This window comes from Nerophis lumbriciformis, linkage group LG16, assembly GCF_033978685.3.
Source record: "Nerophis lumbriciformis linkage group LG16, RoL_Nlum_v2.1, whole genome shotgun sequence".
Classification (NCBI taxonomy): Eukaryota; Metazoa; Chordata; class Actinopteri; order Syngnathiformes; family Syngnathidae; genus Nerophis; species Nerophis lumbriciformis.
The window spans coordinates 21,233,545-21,252,553 of record NC_084563.2 but is presented as its reverse complement, the minus strand read 5'-3'; the positions used below and the strand labels follow the sequence as shown (position 1 = coordinate 21,252,553).

Here is a 19,009-nt window from a genome sequence, read left to right as displayed (position 1 = left end):
TATGACGTGGCGGGCCACTTAAAGTGAAGTGGTGGAGAACACAAATTGATGTGGCGAACCACATAAAATAAAGTGGCAGGTCATATTAAATACATTAAATAATGCAGTAAACCACATAAAAGGATGTGGTGGGCCGCCATGAAAATGGCATTCAATATGGTCTGCCACATCATTTAAAGTGGTCCGTCACTTTAAGATGGCCCACCACATAAATTGATGTGGCAGACCATATAAAGTGATATGGCGGACCACCACTTGAAATAAGTGGCTGACCACCACATAATACGATGTGGTCACTTAAAATGAAGCAGTGGACCACATAAAATAATGTGGTGGCCAGATAAAATGATGTGGCGGGACACATAAATTGATGTGGCAGACCACATCAAATAAAGTGTCAGGCCATATTAAATACATTAAATAATTGCAGCGAACCACATAAAAGGATGTGGTGGGCCAACGTGAAAATGGCATTCAATATGGTCTGCCACAACATTTAAAGTGGTCCGTCACTTTAAGATGGCCCACCACATATATTGATGTGGCAGACCATATAAATGATGTGGCAGGCCATTTTAAATGCATTATATAAAGTGGCTGACCACATAAAGTGACATGGCGGACCCCCATGTGAAACAATGTGGCTGACCACCACAAAATATGATGTGGCGGGCCACTTAAAGTGAAGTGGTGGAGAACACAAATTGATGTGGCGAACCACATCACATAAAGTGGCAGGTCATATTAAATACATTAAATAATGCAGTAAACCACATAAAAGGATGTGGTGGGCCACCATGAAAATGGCATTCAATATGGTCTGCCACATCATTTAAAGTGGTCCGTCACTTTAAGATGGCCCACCACATAAATTGATGTGGTAGACCATATAAAGTGATATGGCGGACCACCACTTGAAATAATGTGGCTGACCACCACATAATATGATGTGGCGGGTCACTTAAAATGAAGCAGTGGACCACATAAAATAATGTGGTGGCCAGATAAAATGATGTGGCGGGACACATAAATTGATGTGGCGGGACACATAAATTGATGTGGCAGACCACATCAAATAAAGTGTCAGGCCATATTAAATACATTAAATAATGCAGCGAACCACATAAAAGGATGTGGTGGGCCACCGTGAAAATGGCATTCAATATGGTCTGCCACATCATTTAAAGTGGTCCGTCACTTTAAAATGGCCCACCAAGTCAATTGAAGTGGTCCTCTGAGAGCAGCCAAAGTAAAAAAAAACAAAAAACAAAAACGAGTTTGCAAAGACTTAGCATATTTTAATGGATTTGGCCGCGTTTTTAAAACACAAAAGTGAAGAAAATCAAAGTTGTTTTGTTTTTGTGGAAAAAGTTTGGACTTGCCTGTAATAATAAACACATGCACAGGATGTCGTGCACACTCCTGACCACAGGGGGCGTTACACACCCAGAACATGTTGGCCGGTGCTTAAAACAGCAAGAAGAAGCCAACTGGTTGACGTCGGGAGTGAGACTAGAGTCTCCCACCTGAGCGTAACAACCTCCTCTCGCCTCTGCCGCCACTAATGATGTTTATTAAAAAAAAACATCCTTTCCGAAAAAATAGAAATGTCACCGCAATGTGAAGCTTGGTGAACATTTTGAAGGCGAGCCTCTGTTGAGTGTCGGAGCCCACCACCACCACCACCACCAACCACGGAGCGGCTGTCACCCGGAAGGCCGCCGCCGCTGCCGCTCGCCGCACCGGGTGGGGATTGAACTTTTCTCTCCCCGACGCATGGAGGCAACCAGCACGTAGACGCGCCTTCCAACCCGCGGTGGAATTGACTGTCATTCGGTAAGAATGGCCTCCTTGGGCATCGGCCGCGAGGAGTGCTTGGCAATATCCTTTTAAAACATGCATCTGCCTTTATAGCTTGTTGCTTGTGGCTAGCATAGCATGTAGTGTGGACTCACGTCTAATGAAGCCTTGACAAAACATGTTTTTCCCCCCACATATCACACATGTGTATATAAATATATATACATACACACACATATGTATAAATAGTTGTGGTATAGATTACATTGAAACTGCTGACCACCACCTGCAGTGTGTCATTTCTGCCGCTAGGTGGCTGTCACCAAAACAACACACAGTCGTGGTCAAAAGTTTACATACACTTGTAAAGAACATTATGTCATGGTTGTCTTCAGTTTCCAATCATTTCTACAACTCTTATTTTTTTGTGATGCACATACTTGTTGGTCACAAAAAAACATTCATGAAGTTTGGTTCTTTTATGAATTTATAATGGGTCTACTGAAAATGTGAGCAAATCTGCTGGGTCAAAAGTATACAATGCTTGCATGTCTCTTGGCAAGTTTCACTGCAATCAGGCGCTTTTGGTAGCCCTCCACAAGCTTCTGCTTGAATTTTTGACCACTCCTCTTGACAAAATTGGTGCAGTTCAGCTAAATTTGTTTGTTTTTCTGACATGGACTTGTTTCTTCAGCATTGTCCACACGTTTAAGCATACTTGCCAACCTTGAGACCTCCAAATTCGGGAGATGGGGGTGGAGGGGTGTTGAGGTAGCGGGAGGTGTATATATTTTACAGTATTTCATATATATATATATCCATCCATCCATCTTCTTCCGCTTATCCGAGGTCAGGTCGCGGGGGCAGCAGCCTAAGCAGGGAAACCCAGACTTTCCTCTCTCCAGCCACTTCGTCCAGCTCTTCCCTGGGGATCCCGAAGTGTTCCCAGGCCAGCCGGGAGAGATAGTCTTCCCAACGTGTCCTGGGTCTTCCCCGTGGCCTCCTACCGGTTGGGCGTGCCCTAAACACCTCCCTAGGGAGGCGTTCGGGTGGCATCCTGACCAGATGCCCGAACCACCTCATCTGGCTCCTCTCGATATAAATATATATATATATATATATTCAAACCCTGTTTCTATATGAGTTGGGAAATTGTCCATCCATCCATTTTCTACCGCTTATTCCCTTCAGGGTCGCGGGGGCGCTGGAGCCTATTTCAGCTACAATCGGGCGGAAGGCGGGGTACACCCTGGACAAGTCGCCACCTCATCGCAGGGCCAACACAGATAGACAGACAACATTCACACTCACATTCACACACTAGGGCCAATTTAGTGTTGCCAATCAACCTATCCCCAGGTGCATGTTTTTGGAAGTGGGAGGAAGCCGGAGTACCCGGTGGGAACCCACGCAGTCGCGGGGAGAACATGCAAACTGAGTTGGGAAATTGTGTTCGATGTAAATATAAATGGAATACAATGATTTGCAAATCATTTTCAACCCATATTCAGTTGGATATGCTACAAAGACAACATATTAGATGTTCAAACTGATGAACATTTTTTTTTTTTGCAAATAATCATTAGCTTTAGAATTTGATGCCAGCAACATGTGACAAAGAAGTTGGGAAAGGTGGCAATAAATACTGATAAAGTTGAGGAGTGCTCATAAAACACTTATTTGGAACATCCCACATGTGTGCAGGTTAATTGGGAACAGGTGGGTGCCATGATTGGGTATAAAAACAGCTTCCCAAAAAATGCTCAGTCTTTCACAAGAAAGGATGGGGCGAGGTACACCTCTTTGTACACAACTGCGTGAGCAAATAGTCAATCAGTTTAAGAACAATGTTTCTCAAAGTGCAATTGCAAGAAATTTAGGGATTTCAACATCTACGGTCTATAATATCATCAAAAGGTTCAGAGAATCTGGAGAAATCACTCCACGTAAGCGGCATGGCCGGAAACCAACATTGAATGACCGTGACCTTCGATCCCTCAGACGGCACTGTATTAAAAACCGACATCAATCTCTAAAGGATAACACCACATGGGCTCAGGAACACTTCAGAAAACCACTGTCACTAAATACAGTTGGTCGCTACATCTGTAAGTGCAAGTTAAAACTCTACTATGCAAAGCGAAAGCCATTTATCAACAACATCCAGGAACACCGCCGGCTTCTCTGGGCCCGAGATCATCTAAGATGGACTCATGCAAAGTGGAAAAGTGTTCTGTGGTCTGACGAGCCCACATTTCAAATTGTTTTTGGAAATATCCGACATCGTGTCATCCGGACCAAAGGGGAAGCAAACCATCCAGACTGTTATCGACGCAAAGATCAAAAGCCAGCATCTGTGATGGTATGGGGGTGCATTAGTGCCCAAGGCATGGATAACTTACACATCTGTTAATGCACCATTAATGCTGAAAGGTACATACAGGTTTTGGAACAACATATGCTGCAATCTAAGCGCCGTCTTTTTCATGGACGCCCCTGCTTATTTCAGCAAGACAATGCCAAGCCACATTCAGCACGTGTTACAACAGCGTGGCTTTGTAAAAAAAGAGTGCGGGTACTTTCCTGGCTCGCCTGCAGTCAAGACCTGTCTCCCATCGAAAATGTGTGGCGCATTATGAAGCGTAAAATACGACAGCGGAGACCCCAAACTGTTGAACGACTGAAGCTCTACATAAAACAAGAATGGGAAAGAATTCCACTTTCAAAGCTTCAACAATTAGTTTCCTCAGTTCCCAGTCGTTTATTGAGTGTTGTTAAAAGAAATGGTGATGTAACACAGTGGTGAACATGCCATTTCCCAACTACTTTGGCATGTGTTGCAGCCATGAAATTCAAAGTTAATTATTATTTGCAAAAAAAAGAAATAAAGTTTATGAGTTTGAACATCAAATATCTTGTCTTTGTAGTGCATTCAATTGAATATGGGTTGAAAAGGATTTGCAAATTATTGTATTCCGTTTATATTTACATCTAACACAATTTCCCAACTCATGGAAACAAGGTTTGTAAAATCATCAGCCCGGAGGTTGGGTCTTGGGTGCAGTTCGGTGTTCCAACAGGACAATGACCCCAAACGCATGTCAAAAGTGGTAAAGGAATGGCAAAATCAAGCTAGAATTAAGGTTTTAGAATGGCCTTCCCAAAGTCCTGACTTAAACCAGTGGACAACGCTGAAGAAACAACTCCAAGGAGTGGTCAAAAATTCAAGCAGAAGCTTGTGGATGGCTACCAAAAGCACCTTATTGCAGTGAAACTTGCCAAGGGACATGTAAGCAAATATTAACATTGCTGTATGTATACTTTTGACCCAGCAGATTTGCTCACATTTTCAGTAGACCCATAATAAATTCATAAAAGAACCAAACTTCATGAATGTTTTTTGTGACCAACAAGTATGTGCTCCAATCACTCTATCACAAAAAAATAAGAATTGTAGAAATTATTGGAAACTCAAGACAGCCATGACATTATGTTCTTTACAAGTGTATGTAAACTTTTGACCATGACCCTATAGTAAGTTGATTTGTTGACGTTAAGTCATTCCTCATTTGTAAAGTAAGTACAATATGTTATACTGTTACAGACAACTATAGTCTAATAGTCTCTGTAGTAGGGCTGGGCGATGTAGCTGAAAACTGAATCGCGATATCAGTTTTTTAAATTGATTAGTTATTGATATTTTTGTACACACCTTCTCCTCATTCAATGCATTTTCTTTATTTTCATGACTATTTACATTGTAGATTGTCACTGAAGGCATCAAAACTACAAATGAACACATGTTTTTTGCACGCTCTTGGCATTCTCTCGATGAGCTTCAAGAGGTAGTCACCTGTAATGGTTTTCACTTCACAGGTGCGCTTGAAGCTCATCGAGAGAATGCCAAGAGTGTGCGAAAAAGTAATCAGAGCAAAGGGTGGCTATTTTGAAGAAACTAGAATATAAACCATGTTTTCAGTTATTTCACCTTTTTTTGTTAAGTACATACCTCCACATGTGTTCATTCATTATGGACCAGGAGAAACATTTATTAAATGTTAACATTTTTATTTCAAATGTAACCGTCCTCTTGATTATAATCCCCTCAGCTATTAAGGCAGAAAGGAAAGGAAATCTCGGCACGACCATGGAAAACACAAAATTCTAAAATCACAAAACTGAACAAGGTTTAAAAATAAGGAACATGTAAAACAATGCTTAATAAAGTGTAGCAAAATAGAGCCTAGTGTGAAATGTAAACATAGAGAAACCTAAGAAGAACAATGTTTTGCACGTTTACTGCCAGAAAGTTACATGGTCTGTGTAACGTTTAATTTGGTGTGGTGTTCTCATTTGAGTATGAATTTATGTTATGCAGTAATTATTATTTAAATATTATTGGGCCAAATTATTATTTTAACCTCTTAAGGTCCAATGTGTTTGATTACATGCTTTTTTTTTTATTTCTCTTTGCTATTTGGGCTTATTGGACCCTAATTAGAATAAAAACTAAAAATCATCTTTTGATATGATGTATTTAGTCCATAAGTACACAAATGTGTACTTCATGTGTAGTGACATGCACATTTTTATTTTTACACATTTTTTTTTTCCAAATTCCATTGTATGTTACACTCTTCTGACACCACCACATAGCAGTATAAGTGTCCATATGTCGGCATAAGACCCCAATTAATTCAGTAGTGTACACAATTTTGGAAATAAGAGCTAAAAAGTAAGGCCTTTAGAGGTTTAAAGTAGCATATGTGTTATAATTTCTTTCTTTCTTTTATACAGTCCTTCACTTTAGTTCCTACCTGTTGTTTCCGTACAGCCAAATAGGGAACGGACCAGGGTTGAAAAAAGAGGTGAGCGCGGGCAGCTAAGGACTATACGGTCCTTTTTGGAAAAAAACTAACAAAAAAAACGCCATATGTGACTTCAGGGTTTAGCCACCTTTTTTTTGCTCTCTGCAGCACTCGTTTTTACTTTCTCTTCTCACTCCATGCAGAGAATCAACAGCGAGACAAAAAGATGACGCAGCCAAACTTAATAGTTGATATCGTTACGCGATTGGCTGTTTAGCGCTTTCCTCTTATTGCTCACTGAGCACTTCCTGTGTTGCTAGGTAAAAAAATATTTCCTTATAAAGAATGTTTTATCAAACGCATTAATTGATATCGATTACGTGTCTATCATGATATGTATTGATATTGTTTTATCGGCCCAGCCCTACTTTGTTGTGTGTTATTTAAAAAGTGTCTGTTGTATGTAAACACATGACGACGACGTCATCAAATCACACCATTGTTTTGATTAAGTCACCCCCTAAGTGTAAGAAATCAGTTTGTATGTTTAACAACAACACCCATTGTTTGAATTTGACATTAATGCCCACTAACTAATTCAATTATTGTCTTCTACTAGTGTCTTCATGTTACTTATGCATTTTCCTTTTTTTTAATGATCAATTAACATGGCTTTTATTGTGAAATCTTCACACCACCTCTACAATACCAAAACGTAAAAGACATGTAAAAGCACACGCTAAAAGCAAAGTATTGTGATATCCAGGTAGGCTTTTTTTTTTGTCTGCTACGTTTATCGACAGTCATTCCTTGATCATGCTGCTCACACTGTAAGAGGTCTGGAGCTGAGGGCTGGTCAGAAGGAGGCCAGACTGCTGTCACTTATTGAACGTGGGGGCGAGTTTATGTAAGTAGACTAGTTCTAAACCTTGAACCCACATTCTCTTACGACTGTCAACCTCCCAAGATATTTTTGTCTCGTGTTCTCCTCAAATGAGAAGGCTACAGAAGTAGTCGTTCCCCGAAGAACAGGGGTGTCCAATCTTTTTGACTTGGGGGGGCGCATTGGCAAATAAAAAAATAAACACATTTAAAAAAATGTATACTGTATATATATATATTTTATATGCATATTTATATAATTAATAGAACGGATTAATATACAAAACCAGTGAAGTTGGCCTGTTGTGTAAATGGTAAATAAAAACAGAATACAATGATTTGCAAATCCTTTTCAACTTATATTCAATTGAAGAGACTGTAAAGACAAGATATTTAATGTTCCAACTGAGAAACGTCATTTTTTTTTTGTAAATAATTAGATATGTCCAATAATGACTTTTTTGCCGATATTCCGATATTGTCCAACTCTTAATTACCGATTCCGATATCAACCGATACCGATATATACAGTTGTGGAATTAACACATTATTATGCCTAATTTTGTTTTGATGCCCTGCTGGATGCATTAAACAATGTAACAAGGTTTTCCAAAATAAATCAACTCAAGTTATGGAAAAAAATGCCAACATGGCACTGCCATATTTATTATTGAAGTCACAAAGTGCATTACTTTTTTTAACAGCAGCTTGGAATTTGGGACATGCTCTTCCTGAGAGAGCATGAGGAGGTTGAGGTGGGCGGGGTTGGTGGCGATGGGGTTAATATTGTAGCGTCCCGGAAGAGTTAGTGCTGCAAGGGGTTCTGGGTATTTGTTCTGTTGTGTTTATGTTGTGTTACGGTGCGGCTGTTCTCCCGAAATGTGTTTGTCATTCTTGTTTGGTGTGGGTTCACAGTGTGGCGCATATTTGTAACAGTATTAAAGTTGTTTATACGGCCACCCTCAGTGTGAGCTGTATGGCTGTTGACCAAGTATGAATTGCATTCACTTGTGTGTGTGAAAAGCCGTAGATATTATGTGATTGGGCCGGCACGCAAAGGCAGTGCCTTTAAGGTTTATGGCGCTCTGTACTTCTCCTTACGTCCGTGTACCACTCCGTACAGCGGCGTTTGAAAAAGTCATAAATTTTACTTTTTGAAACAGATACCGATAATTTCCAATATTACATTTTAAAGCATGTATCGGCCGATATCGGACATCTCTACAAATAATCATTAACTTAGAATTTAATGGCAGCAACACATTGCAAAAAAAGTTGTCACAGGGGCATTTTTACCACTGCGTTACATGGCCTTTCCTTTTAACAACACCCAGTAAAAGTTTGGGAACTGAGGAGACCAATTTTTTAAGCTTTTCAGGTTGAATTCTTTCCCATTCTTGCTTGATGTACAGCTTAAGTTGTTCAACAGTCCGGGGGTCTCCGTTGTGGTATTTTAGCCTTCATAATGCGCCACACATTTTCAATGGGAGTTAGGTCTGGACTACAGGCAGGCCAGTCTAGTACCCACACTCTTTTACTATGAAGCCACTCCGTTGTAACACGTGGCTTGGCATTGTCTTGCTGAAATAAGCAGGGGCGTCCATGATAACGTTGCTTGGATGGCAACAAATGTTGCGCCAAAACCTGTATGTACCTTTCAGCATTAATGGTGCCTTCACAGATGTGTAAGTTACCCATGCCTTGGGCGCTAATACACCCCCATACCATCACAGATGCTGGCTTTTCAACTTTGCGCCTAGAACAATCTGGATGGCTCTTTTCCTGTTTGGAACAACGTCCACAGTTACCAAAAACAATTTGAAATGTGGACTCGTCAGACCACAGAACACTTTTCCACTTTGCATCAGTCCATCTTAGATGAGCTCGGGCCCAGAGAAGCCGGCGGCATTTCTGGGTGTTTTTGATAAATGGATCAATTCCCAATTAGCCTGTTCACCTGTGGGATGTTTCAAATAAGTGTTTGATGAGCATTCTTCAACTTTCTCAGTCTTTTTTGAAACATGTTGCAGGCATCAAATTCCAAATGAGCTAATATTTGCAAAAAATAAAGTTTTCCAGTTCGAACATTAAATATCTTGCATTTGCAGTCTATTCAATTCAATATAGGTCGAAAAGGATTTGCAAATCATTGTACCGGTACTCTGTTTTTATTTACAAATTACACAACGTGCCAACTTCACTGGTTTTAGGTTTTGTACAATGTTGTGCTGAGTTTACTTCAACGTGCAATTCATGGTCATTAACCTGAATTACTCACGTTGTCCACAAAATGGCAGCAAAATTTGCAGCAATTGTTCTGTCAGATATTTTAAATTAAGATGAAGACTCCTTATTAAACTTGTGACGTCTCGGGGGGTCAAACTGAATACGCCGGCGGACCGTAGTTTAGACACCTCTACCTTGGAAGATCTACTGGATCCATAAAAGCGCATAAAACGAGGAGTATATACTGAATGTAGAGACAAACATTTATCTAACCGTCAGAAGTTTGGACACACCTAATTTATAGCGGTGGATAACATCTGATTAGTACTGTAAATTTAACCACCGTTTTTTAACAATGCCAATCTTTTGTGTAGAAGCAGCAGGTCGTGGCCACGTTGCAGTGCAAGGCACAAAACAATTAATCCTGCTGGCTGCCAGCTACCTCCACTCATTATCCAGAATTCCAGCGCTCCATAACAAGACTCACATGGCGGCACAAGCCCGACGCTCAGCTCCACTGTTTTAAACAGCGCACTAGTAGGAGTCGCAGCAGGGAGGAACGCTTTCATTTTCACTGCACCTGCAATTTAATGACGTGTGATAATCCTACAAAACAACACAATCCAGTTTAAAGCATGGGTGTCAAACGTGTCCGGCCCGTGAGAGGACTTTGCGAATGATGCTTATGCAAATGAGCTGACATTTTTGAATGAAATAAACTGCTGTTCTAAATGTGTCCACTGGATACCGCAATAGCAATTCTTTGTACCATAGGGCACACCGGATTATAAGGGGCACTGCTGTTGAATGGTCTATCTTCGATCTTTTTTCATATATAAGGCGCACCGGATAATAGGGCGCTGTCACGCCAAATTTCTTCCCCCTACAAAAACTTCCCCCCCCCCATTTACTTCCGGGGTCATTTCTTCTTACGTCATTTCCTCTTACTTACGTAATTTCCTCTTACGTCATTGACAGCGATCGATAACACTTCGGCTTTGACTGCCCGTCGCTGGAAGGATACTTGTTTTTTTAATTTTTTTAAATTTTTTAAAATATAGCGTTAACAAAACGTCTGTATTAATCGGACAAATTAACTTGAGGATATTCCTGATTATATATTAATTAATATTAGTGAAATGGTTTCAACAATAATGTTGATTTAAAGTACAGACATTTAACAGTATTATATATTAATTAATATTTTTTGCACGTTACCACGAAGACAGAAGTTCCCAGCAGCGGCCCTAACACTCCGCCTGAAATTTTTCGAAGCCTGCTGGTGTTTGACATAAGTCCCCTGGGAAAGATAAAGACAAATGTCATTCAGTGACACCACCATTTTCAGGAGATTTGGATTCTATCGATCGCTGTCAATTACGTAAGAGGAAAGGACGTAAGTAAGAGGAAATGACGTAAGAGGAAATGACCCCGGAAGTAAATGGGGAGGAAGGTTTTTGTAGGGGGAAGAAATTTGGCGTGACAGCACATTAAGGGAGTCATATTATTGTTATTTTTTTCTAAAAGGAAAACACTTCCTTATGGTCTACATAACATGTAATAGTGTTTTTTTGGTCAAAATGTTGCATAGATTATGTTTTATTAACCATCTTCAAGCCGCTTTCTGACAGTCGCTTCCGGATGCGCCGTTTTGTGGGCGGTCTTATTTACGTGGCTCACCTTCGGCAGCGTCTTCTCCCCGTCATCTTTGTTGTAGCGGTGTAGCGTGCAAGGACGGGTGTGGAAGAAGTGTCAAAAGATGGAGCTAACTGTTTTAATGACATTCAGACTTTACTTCAATCAATAACGGCAGCATCTCCTCATCCGGAAACAACACCACCCGTGAAAAAACGTCCGACCGGAACTCTCTAATCACTAAAGTTCCTTGGGTGAATAATGTATACTCACTACACCGGTATGTTTTAGCGCTTTCATGGCGAGTTTACTGACAGATATAAGTAAGAACTTTACACTACTTTATATTAGAAATGGCAACAGCGGAGGATGAATGTCCCATAACAAGAAGATAGACAAAAAGAAGAAACTTATCGACTACAGACTACAGAGGCGGAAGCGCGCAATTTTTCTGAATTTATGCAGATCCCAAATACAGATCAGCAGGTAATAGTAGGTAAGAAAAGTTGCTTTTGCATAATATTGCAAAACAAAACATTAGATCATATGTCTTACCTTATACACACACCATAATAATACTTGTATGTTGAAGCACATCAAACGGTGCAGCCTACACTTATCTCTTATGTTTGACTGCCATCTACTGGTCACACTTATCATTACACCATGTACCAAATAAAATTGCTTCGAGGTGGGTAAGCTCAACCAAACGTATTCCTTACATTAGGCGCACCGGGTTATAAGGCGCCCTGTCGAGTTTTGAGGGAAAAAAAGGATTTTAAGTGAGTCTTATAGTCCGGAAATAAACGGTATGTCCCCTGCCAATACTTCAGAGGGGGCGGAGCTACCGTATTTTTCGGACTATAAGTCGCTCCGGAGTATAAGTTGCACCTGCCGAAAATGCACAATAAAGAAGGGAACAAACATATATAAGTCGCACTGGAGTATAAGTTGCATTTTTTGGGGGGAAATGTATTTGATAAAAGCCAACACCAATAATAGACATTTGAAAGGCAATTTAAAATAAATAAAGAATAGTGAACAACAGGCTGAATAAGTGTACGTTATATGAGGCATAAATAACAAACTGAGAACGTGCCTGGTATGTTAACGTAACAGTCCGAAAAATACGGTATGTGCCGAGTTAAGATTGAGGCGACATTTGCTTTTGGACTTTGGACACTACATACTTACGCTGCTTATTAGTGATAGTATACAAAATTGAAATGGATTGTTACGTTCATGCCTCGACTGTCAAAGAGGTTGTTGGTAATGGGGACACATTTACTGGGCCCACATACTGTAAATATGCTAAAATAATATGTATCCCCTTCTCACTTCATGTGTGTTTAATGAGATAAGTCCAAATTTACAAGTTTTTGTTGTACATCACGCCTGGGCAATTATTTTTACTTGGGTGCCAAATTTAGAGAAAAAATGTGTGTGGGGGCTGGTATATCTGATTTTTAGGAACACTAATACAAAACCTCACAATAATGTCTGATTGAATGCTAAAAACGTTATGACAGACCGCCTTAAAAGATGGAATGGAATTTAATTTTTATTTTTTTTACTGTACACCCAGAATGTACAGGAAAATAAAGAATGTAGGATTTACAATATTAACTATGAAGGATAAAACACAGAATATTGACAACATATGAATGTCACACCCCCTCTCGATCGACGTATTTTACAATCAAGCGAAACACAACAAAAATGTAACAAACAGCGAAATATAAATGCGAAGGGTAAAAAACAACAACACCTACAATCTGCAATATGTGATATATCACTAAGCTTTTGAACTTTGTTGGAAAAATCTCCTTCTGCGTCCGTTCCTGATACCCGCATTTCAGGCTGGCTGCTCTGGAAGCACTCTGTGGAAACGCTCCCCACCCACACTGCTTGGTGCCTCGTCTGAGCTGCTGTGACTTAGATTACCATTGTAACTAGTTAGATTACCATATTAACTAGTATATCATGCAAAAGCGCAGAGTCCAACCTTTGAAATACTTTGTATAGTTCAAGACTTACGGTCATTAGAAAACATCATAATGGCAGCTACAGTTTCCATCTTAAATATGTAAAAAACATATTTGGGAATGTCCGGCAGGCCAGTTTGAAAAGGTTAATGGGCCGCATGTGGCCCCCGGGCCTTCATTTGCCCAGGTTGATGTAGAAGATGCTACATATGTACAGAATAAACCACATGATGTTAGTACATCATGTGAGGAAAATGTGTGAATTACGATAATGTCCTGTAATTTGATTTTGATTATTATTAATTTCATCTTCTGATAGATTAAAAATAAACAATGGCAGCATTTTAAAATACTCAATTCCACCTATTTGACTGATAAACATGATCACAGCATATATTCAGAAAGTATAAATAATGCCAAATGAAGATAGAATACTATTAACCGCAACATGTACGTGTAAAAAAACAACGTTGTGATTGGAATATTTTGTTCAAAATGTGCTTGCTGAAGTTATCTTTATTTTTAAGTTATCATGCCATGATTTTAACTGTCCGGCCAACTTGGGAATACATTTTCCCCCATTGTGGCCCCTGAGCTGAAATGAATTTGACACCCCTGCTTTAAAGAATGAATGGTTTCCAGGCGATAGCTTCTTAATAACATATAATGTATTTCCTTGCTCTCTAAAACAACAGCTTTACAGATACCACGTCCACTGTGCAGGATATGTATGATACTTAAAACTAGGGATGCAACGATGAATATACCGTCGATATAAAGGTCACAATTATTTAATAGCAAAGTCTCCAGCCTAGCCATTAGTCATTGACGATGATGGCTCACCCATTTGCAAAAAAACCTGCCAAAGAAAGTTGCGACTAAAGGATCTAATACGTCCAATATGGTGCAGATTTACACGCCAAAATAAAGGTAATACATAATAACAGTGTAAAATTATGTCATAAAAAATTTGAGTTGTATCACTTACAATCATTCGCTTAGTGTTGATGCAGTTCAGTGTAAACAAACAGCAACAAGTACTCCATCAGTGACCATTTAGATTGCTTCTTGCTGTCTAGGCATTGTACGTTAATACAGCAAGTGTAAAACACTAACATAACATCAGGAGCTTGTAAATGGTACTATACCATAAATGTGCATTCCAGTTATTAGCACAGCATAAAATAGATCGCCTTGGGATCAATAAAGACATGCACCTGGGGATAAGTTGATTGGCAACACTAAATTGGCCCTAGTGTGTGGATGTGAGTGTGAATGTTGTCTGTCTATCTGTGTTGGCCCTGCGATGAGGTGGCGACTTGTCCAGGGTGTACCCCGCCTTCCGCCCGATTGTAGCTGAGATAGGCTCCAGCGCCCCCCGCAACCCCAAAGGGAATAAGCGGTAGAAAATGGATGGATGGATGGATGGATGGGATCAATAAAGGTAATCTTCGCCTTATAGTATTAATACAATTATTAATGTATTATTATTAATACTTTTTGTTTGTATTTATTATTTTGTACTGCTATTATAATGTTATTATTTGTATTACTGTTATTTCTGGGAGAAACACATAACAGAACAAAATATCTCAATACACACCTGAGGGCGCAGCACTGCAGCGACCCGGGCTTGTGCTTGTTGCTTTTATGTGTTTTTTGTTTTGTTTTGTTTAGTTTTGTTTTTTTTAAGTGTGTTTTTTAAGTGTTCGTACCATCATGTTCGTTTTGTTTATTCGTTTTTAAAAACATGCTTTGGTGCTTGTGACTTTACGTGAAGCTGACCACGGCATAAATTGACATTCGACATACAAAGAACTCGGCCGTCTGAACTACCAATTGTTTGTAGCCCGAGCCCTAACAATGGAAGCAAGTTTTTATATCGCACTGCTGATCCTCTTTTTTTATCAGCGAACGCGTAATTTTTTGTCTTGCAACGAACGTGCAGTGGGAACATGGATGTCGCGTCTACTCCAGAGATGCCTTACTGTCCCTCCGACCCACACCACGCCAATCCACACCACCGGAAAATCTACCGGCAGTCATCCGAGCGACACACACCGGCACACGGCCACAACGCAAGCGAGGCAGACGGGGAGGTGTCCGAGAACGCCTCCGCCGGCGAATCAACAGACCATCGCTGCCGTCAATAATACTCAGCAACGATCGTTGGCACCAAAGCTGGATGAGCTTAGGGTCAACCTAAAGAGCTGCTTTGAATACCGGGAAACCAACATCATGGTGTTCACCGAGACGTGGCTTCACCAAGGCGTCCCGGATTCTCTGCTTGACCTGGATGGATTCTCACTCGTACGAGCTGACCGCTCTGACGCTTCCGGGAAGAGAAAAGGGGGTGGAGTCGGCGTGTACGTGAGTGACAAGTGGTGTAAACAGCTCACTGTGAAAAAAAACATATGCAGCCCCGACGTAGAACTGCTGTGTTTATCAATGAGACCTCACTATCTGCCGAGGGAGTTTGGCAACATCATCATAGCCGCTGTTTATGTCCCACCCAGCGGCAATGCAGGCAGAGCTGCCGCGAGCATAGCAGAGTGCGCACATGAACAGCTGCAGCGCACACCCGGAGCTCCGGTTTTCTTTTTGGGTGACTTTAACCATTGTAAACTGGAGACTGCCTTGCCGGGATTTGAACAATTTGTAAAATGTGACACAAGAAATTATAAGATTATAGATAAATGTTATGGCAATATAAAGGGGGGATACTCAGCAAAACCAAAGCCCCCCCTTTCTAACTCTGATCACAACACCATACATCTAATACCCACATATAAATCTGTTTTTAAATCAATTAAACCTGAGCATAAGACAATTAATGTGTGGTCAGACGATGCTATTGAGACACTGAAGGGGTGTTTCATGTGCACAGACTGGTCCCTGTTCCATGCACTAGGACTAGATGAGGCTACAGTAACTATAACGGACTACATTGAGTTTTGTGTTGGCAATGTGGTACCCAAGAAAAACATTGTAGTCTATCCCAATAACAAACCCTATGTAACAAAAGAAATAAAAGACTCCATAAATAGGAAAAAGCAGGCCTTTAGAAGTAAAGACAGAGCAGGACTGTCAGTTGTCCAAAAAGAACTCAAACAACTTCTCACTAATGCAAGAGAACATCATAGGCAAACAATGGAACATAATCTCCAAATCCCATCCATCCATCCATCTTCTTCCGCTTATCCGAGGTCGGGTCGCGGGGGCAGCAGCTTAAGCAGGGAAGCCCAGACTTCCCTCTCCCCAGCCACTTTGTCCAGCTCCTCCCGGGGGATCCCGAGGCGTTCCCAGGCCAGCCGGGAGACATAGTCTTCCCAACGTGTCCTGGGTCTTCCCCGCGGCCTCCTACCGGTGGGACGTGCCCGAAACACCTCCCTAGGGAGGCGTTCGGGTGGCATCCTGACCAGATGCCCGAACCACCTCATCTGGCTCCTCTCGATGTGGAGGAGCAGCGGCTTTACTTTGAGCTCCTCCCGGATGGCAGAGCTTCTCACCCTATCTCTAAGGGAGAGCCCCGCCACCCGGCGGAGGAAACTCATTTCGGCCGCTTGTACCCGTGATCTTGTCCTTTCGGTCATAACCCAAAGCTCATGACCATAGGTGAGGATGGGAACGTAGATCGACCGGTAAATTGAGAGCTTTGCCTTCCGGCTCAGCTCCTTCTTCACCACAACGGATCGATACAGCGTCCGCATTACTGAAGACGCCGCACCGATCCGCCTGTCGATCTCACGTTCCACTCTTCCCCCACTTGTGAACAAGACTCCGAGGTACTTGAACTCCTCCACTTGGGGCAAGATCTCCTCCCCAACCCGGAGATGGCACTCCACCCTTTTCCGGGCGAGAACCATGGACTCGGACTTGGAGGTGCTGATTCTCATCCCAGTCGCTTCACACTCAGCTGCGAACCGATCCAGTGAGAGCTGAAGATCCTGGCCAGATGAAGCCATCAGGACCACATCATCTGCAAAAAGCAGAGACCTAATCCTGCAGCCACCAAACCAGATCCCCTCAACGCCTTGACTGCGCCTAGAAATTCTGTCCATAAAAGTTATGAACAGAATCGGTGACAAAGGGCAGCCTTGGCGGAGTCCAACCCTCACTGGAAACGTGTCCGACTTACTACCGGCAATGCGGACCAAGCTCTGGCACTGATCATACAGGGAGCGGACTGCCACAATCAGACAGTCCGATACCCCGTACTCTCTGAGCACTCCCCACAGGACTTCCCGAGGGACATGGTCGAATGCCTTCTCCAAGTCCACAAAACACATGTAGACTGGTTGGGCAAACTCCCATGCACCCTCAAGGACCCTGCCGAGAGTATAGAGCTGGTCCACAGTTCCACGACCAGGACGAAAACCACACTGTTCCTCCTGAATCCGAGGTTCGACTATCCGGCGTAGCCTCCTCTCCAGTACACCTGAATAGACCTTACCGGGAAGGCTGAGGAGTGTGATCCCACGATAGTTAGAACACACCCTCCGGTTCCCCTTCTTAAAGAGAGGAACCACCACCCCGGTCCGCCAATCCAGAGGTACCGCCCCCGATGTCCACGCGATGCTGCAGAGTCTTGTCAACCAAGACAGCCCCACAGCATCCAGAGCCTTAAGGAACTCCGGGCGGATCTCATCTACCCCCGGGGCCTTGCCACCAAGGAGCTTTTTAACTACCTCAGCAACCTCAGCCCCAGAAATAGGAGAGCCCACCACAGACTCCCCAGGCACTGCTTCCTCATAGGAAGACGTGTTGGTGGGATTGAGGAGGTCTTCGAAGTATTCCCTCCACCGATCCACAACATCCGCAGTCGAGGTCAGCAGAACACCATCCTCACCATACACGGTGTTGATAGTGCACTGCTTCCCCTTCCTGAGGCGGCGGATGGTGGACCAGAATTGCTTCGAAGCCGTCCGGAAGTCGTTTTCCATGGCCTCCCCGAACTCCTCCCATGTCCGAGTTTTTGCCTCTGCGACCGCTGAAGCCGCACACCGCTTGGCCTGTCGGTACTTGTCCGCTGCCTCAGGAGTCCTATGAGCCAAAAGAACCCGATAGGACTCCTTCTTCAGCTTGACGGCATCCCTCACCGCCGGTGTCCACCAACGGGTTCTAGGATTACCGCCACGACAAGCACCAACTACCTTGCGGCCACAGCTCCAATCAGCCGCCTCGACAATAGAGGCGCGGAACATGGTCCATTCGGACTCAATGTCCAGCACCTCCCTCGTGACATGTTCAAAGTTCTTCCGGAGGTGGGAATTGAAACTTTCTCTGACAGGAGACTCTGCCAGACGTTCCCAGCAAACCCTCACAATGCGTTTGGGCCTGCCAGGTCTGTCCGGCATCCTCCCCCACCATCGCAGCCAACTCACCACCAGGTGGTGATCGGTAGAAAGCTCCGCCCCTCTCTTCACCCGAGTGTCCAAAACATGAGGCCGCAAATCCGATGACACAACTACAAAGTCGATCATGGAACTGCGGCCTAGGGTGTCCTGGTGCCAAGTGCACATATGGACACCCTTATGTTTGAACATGGTGTTTGTTATTGACAATCTGTGACGAGCACAAAAGTCCAATAACAAAACACCACTCGGATTCAGATCCGGGCGGCCATTCTTCCCAATCACGCCTCTCCAGGTTTCACTGTCGTTGCCAACATGA

The 19,009-nt window shown here is 42.5% G+C and overlaps 1 protein-coding gene across 2 annotated transcripts in view; it reads left to right on the top strand.

Moving 5' to 3' along the window:
• Positions 1-1,499: 1,499 nt before the first annotated feature.
• ocrl (OCRL inositol polyphosphate-5-phosphatase) overlaps positions 1,500-19,009 on the top strand; it is a 151,496-nt gene continuing 133,986 nt past the window's right edge. For both annotated transcript variants that reach the window (XR_009816941.1, XM_061976775.1), the window contains exons 1-2: positions 1,500-1,882; positions 7,437-7,515. Coding sequence is in view for 1 of the 2 variants with exons in the window: in XM_061976775.1 (XP_061832759.1) it covers positions 1,843-1,882; positions 7,437-7,515 (119 nt within the window). In the remaining variant the exon portion in view is untranslated. The remainder of the gene's footprint in view (positions 1,883-7,436; positions 7,516-19,009) is intronic.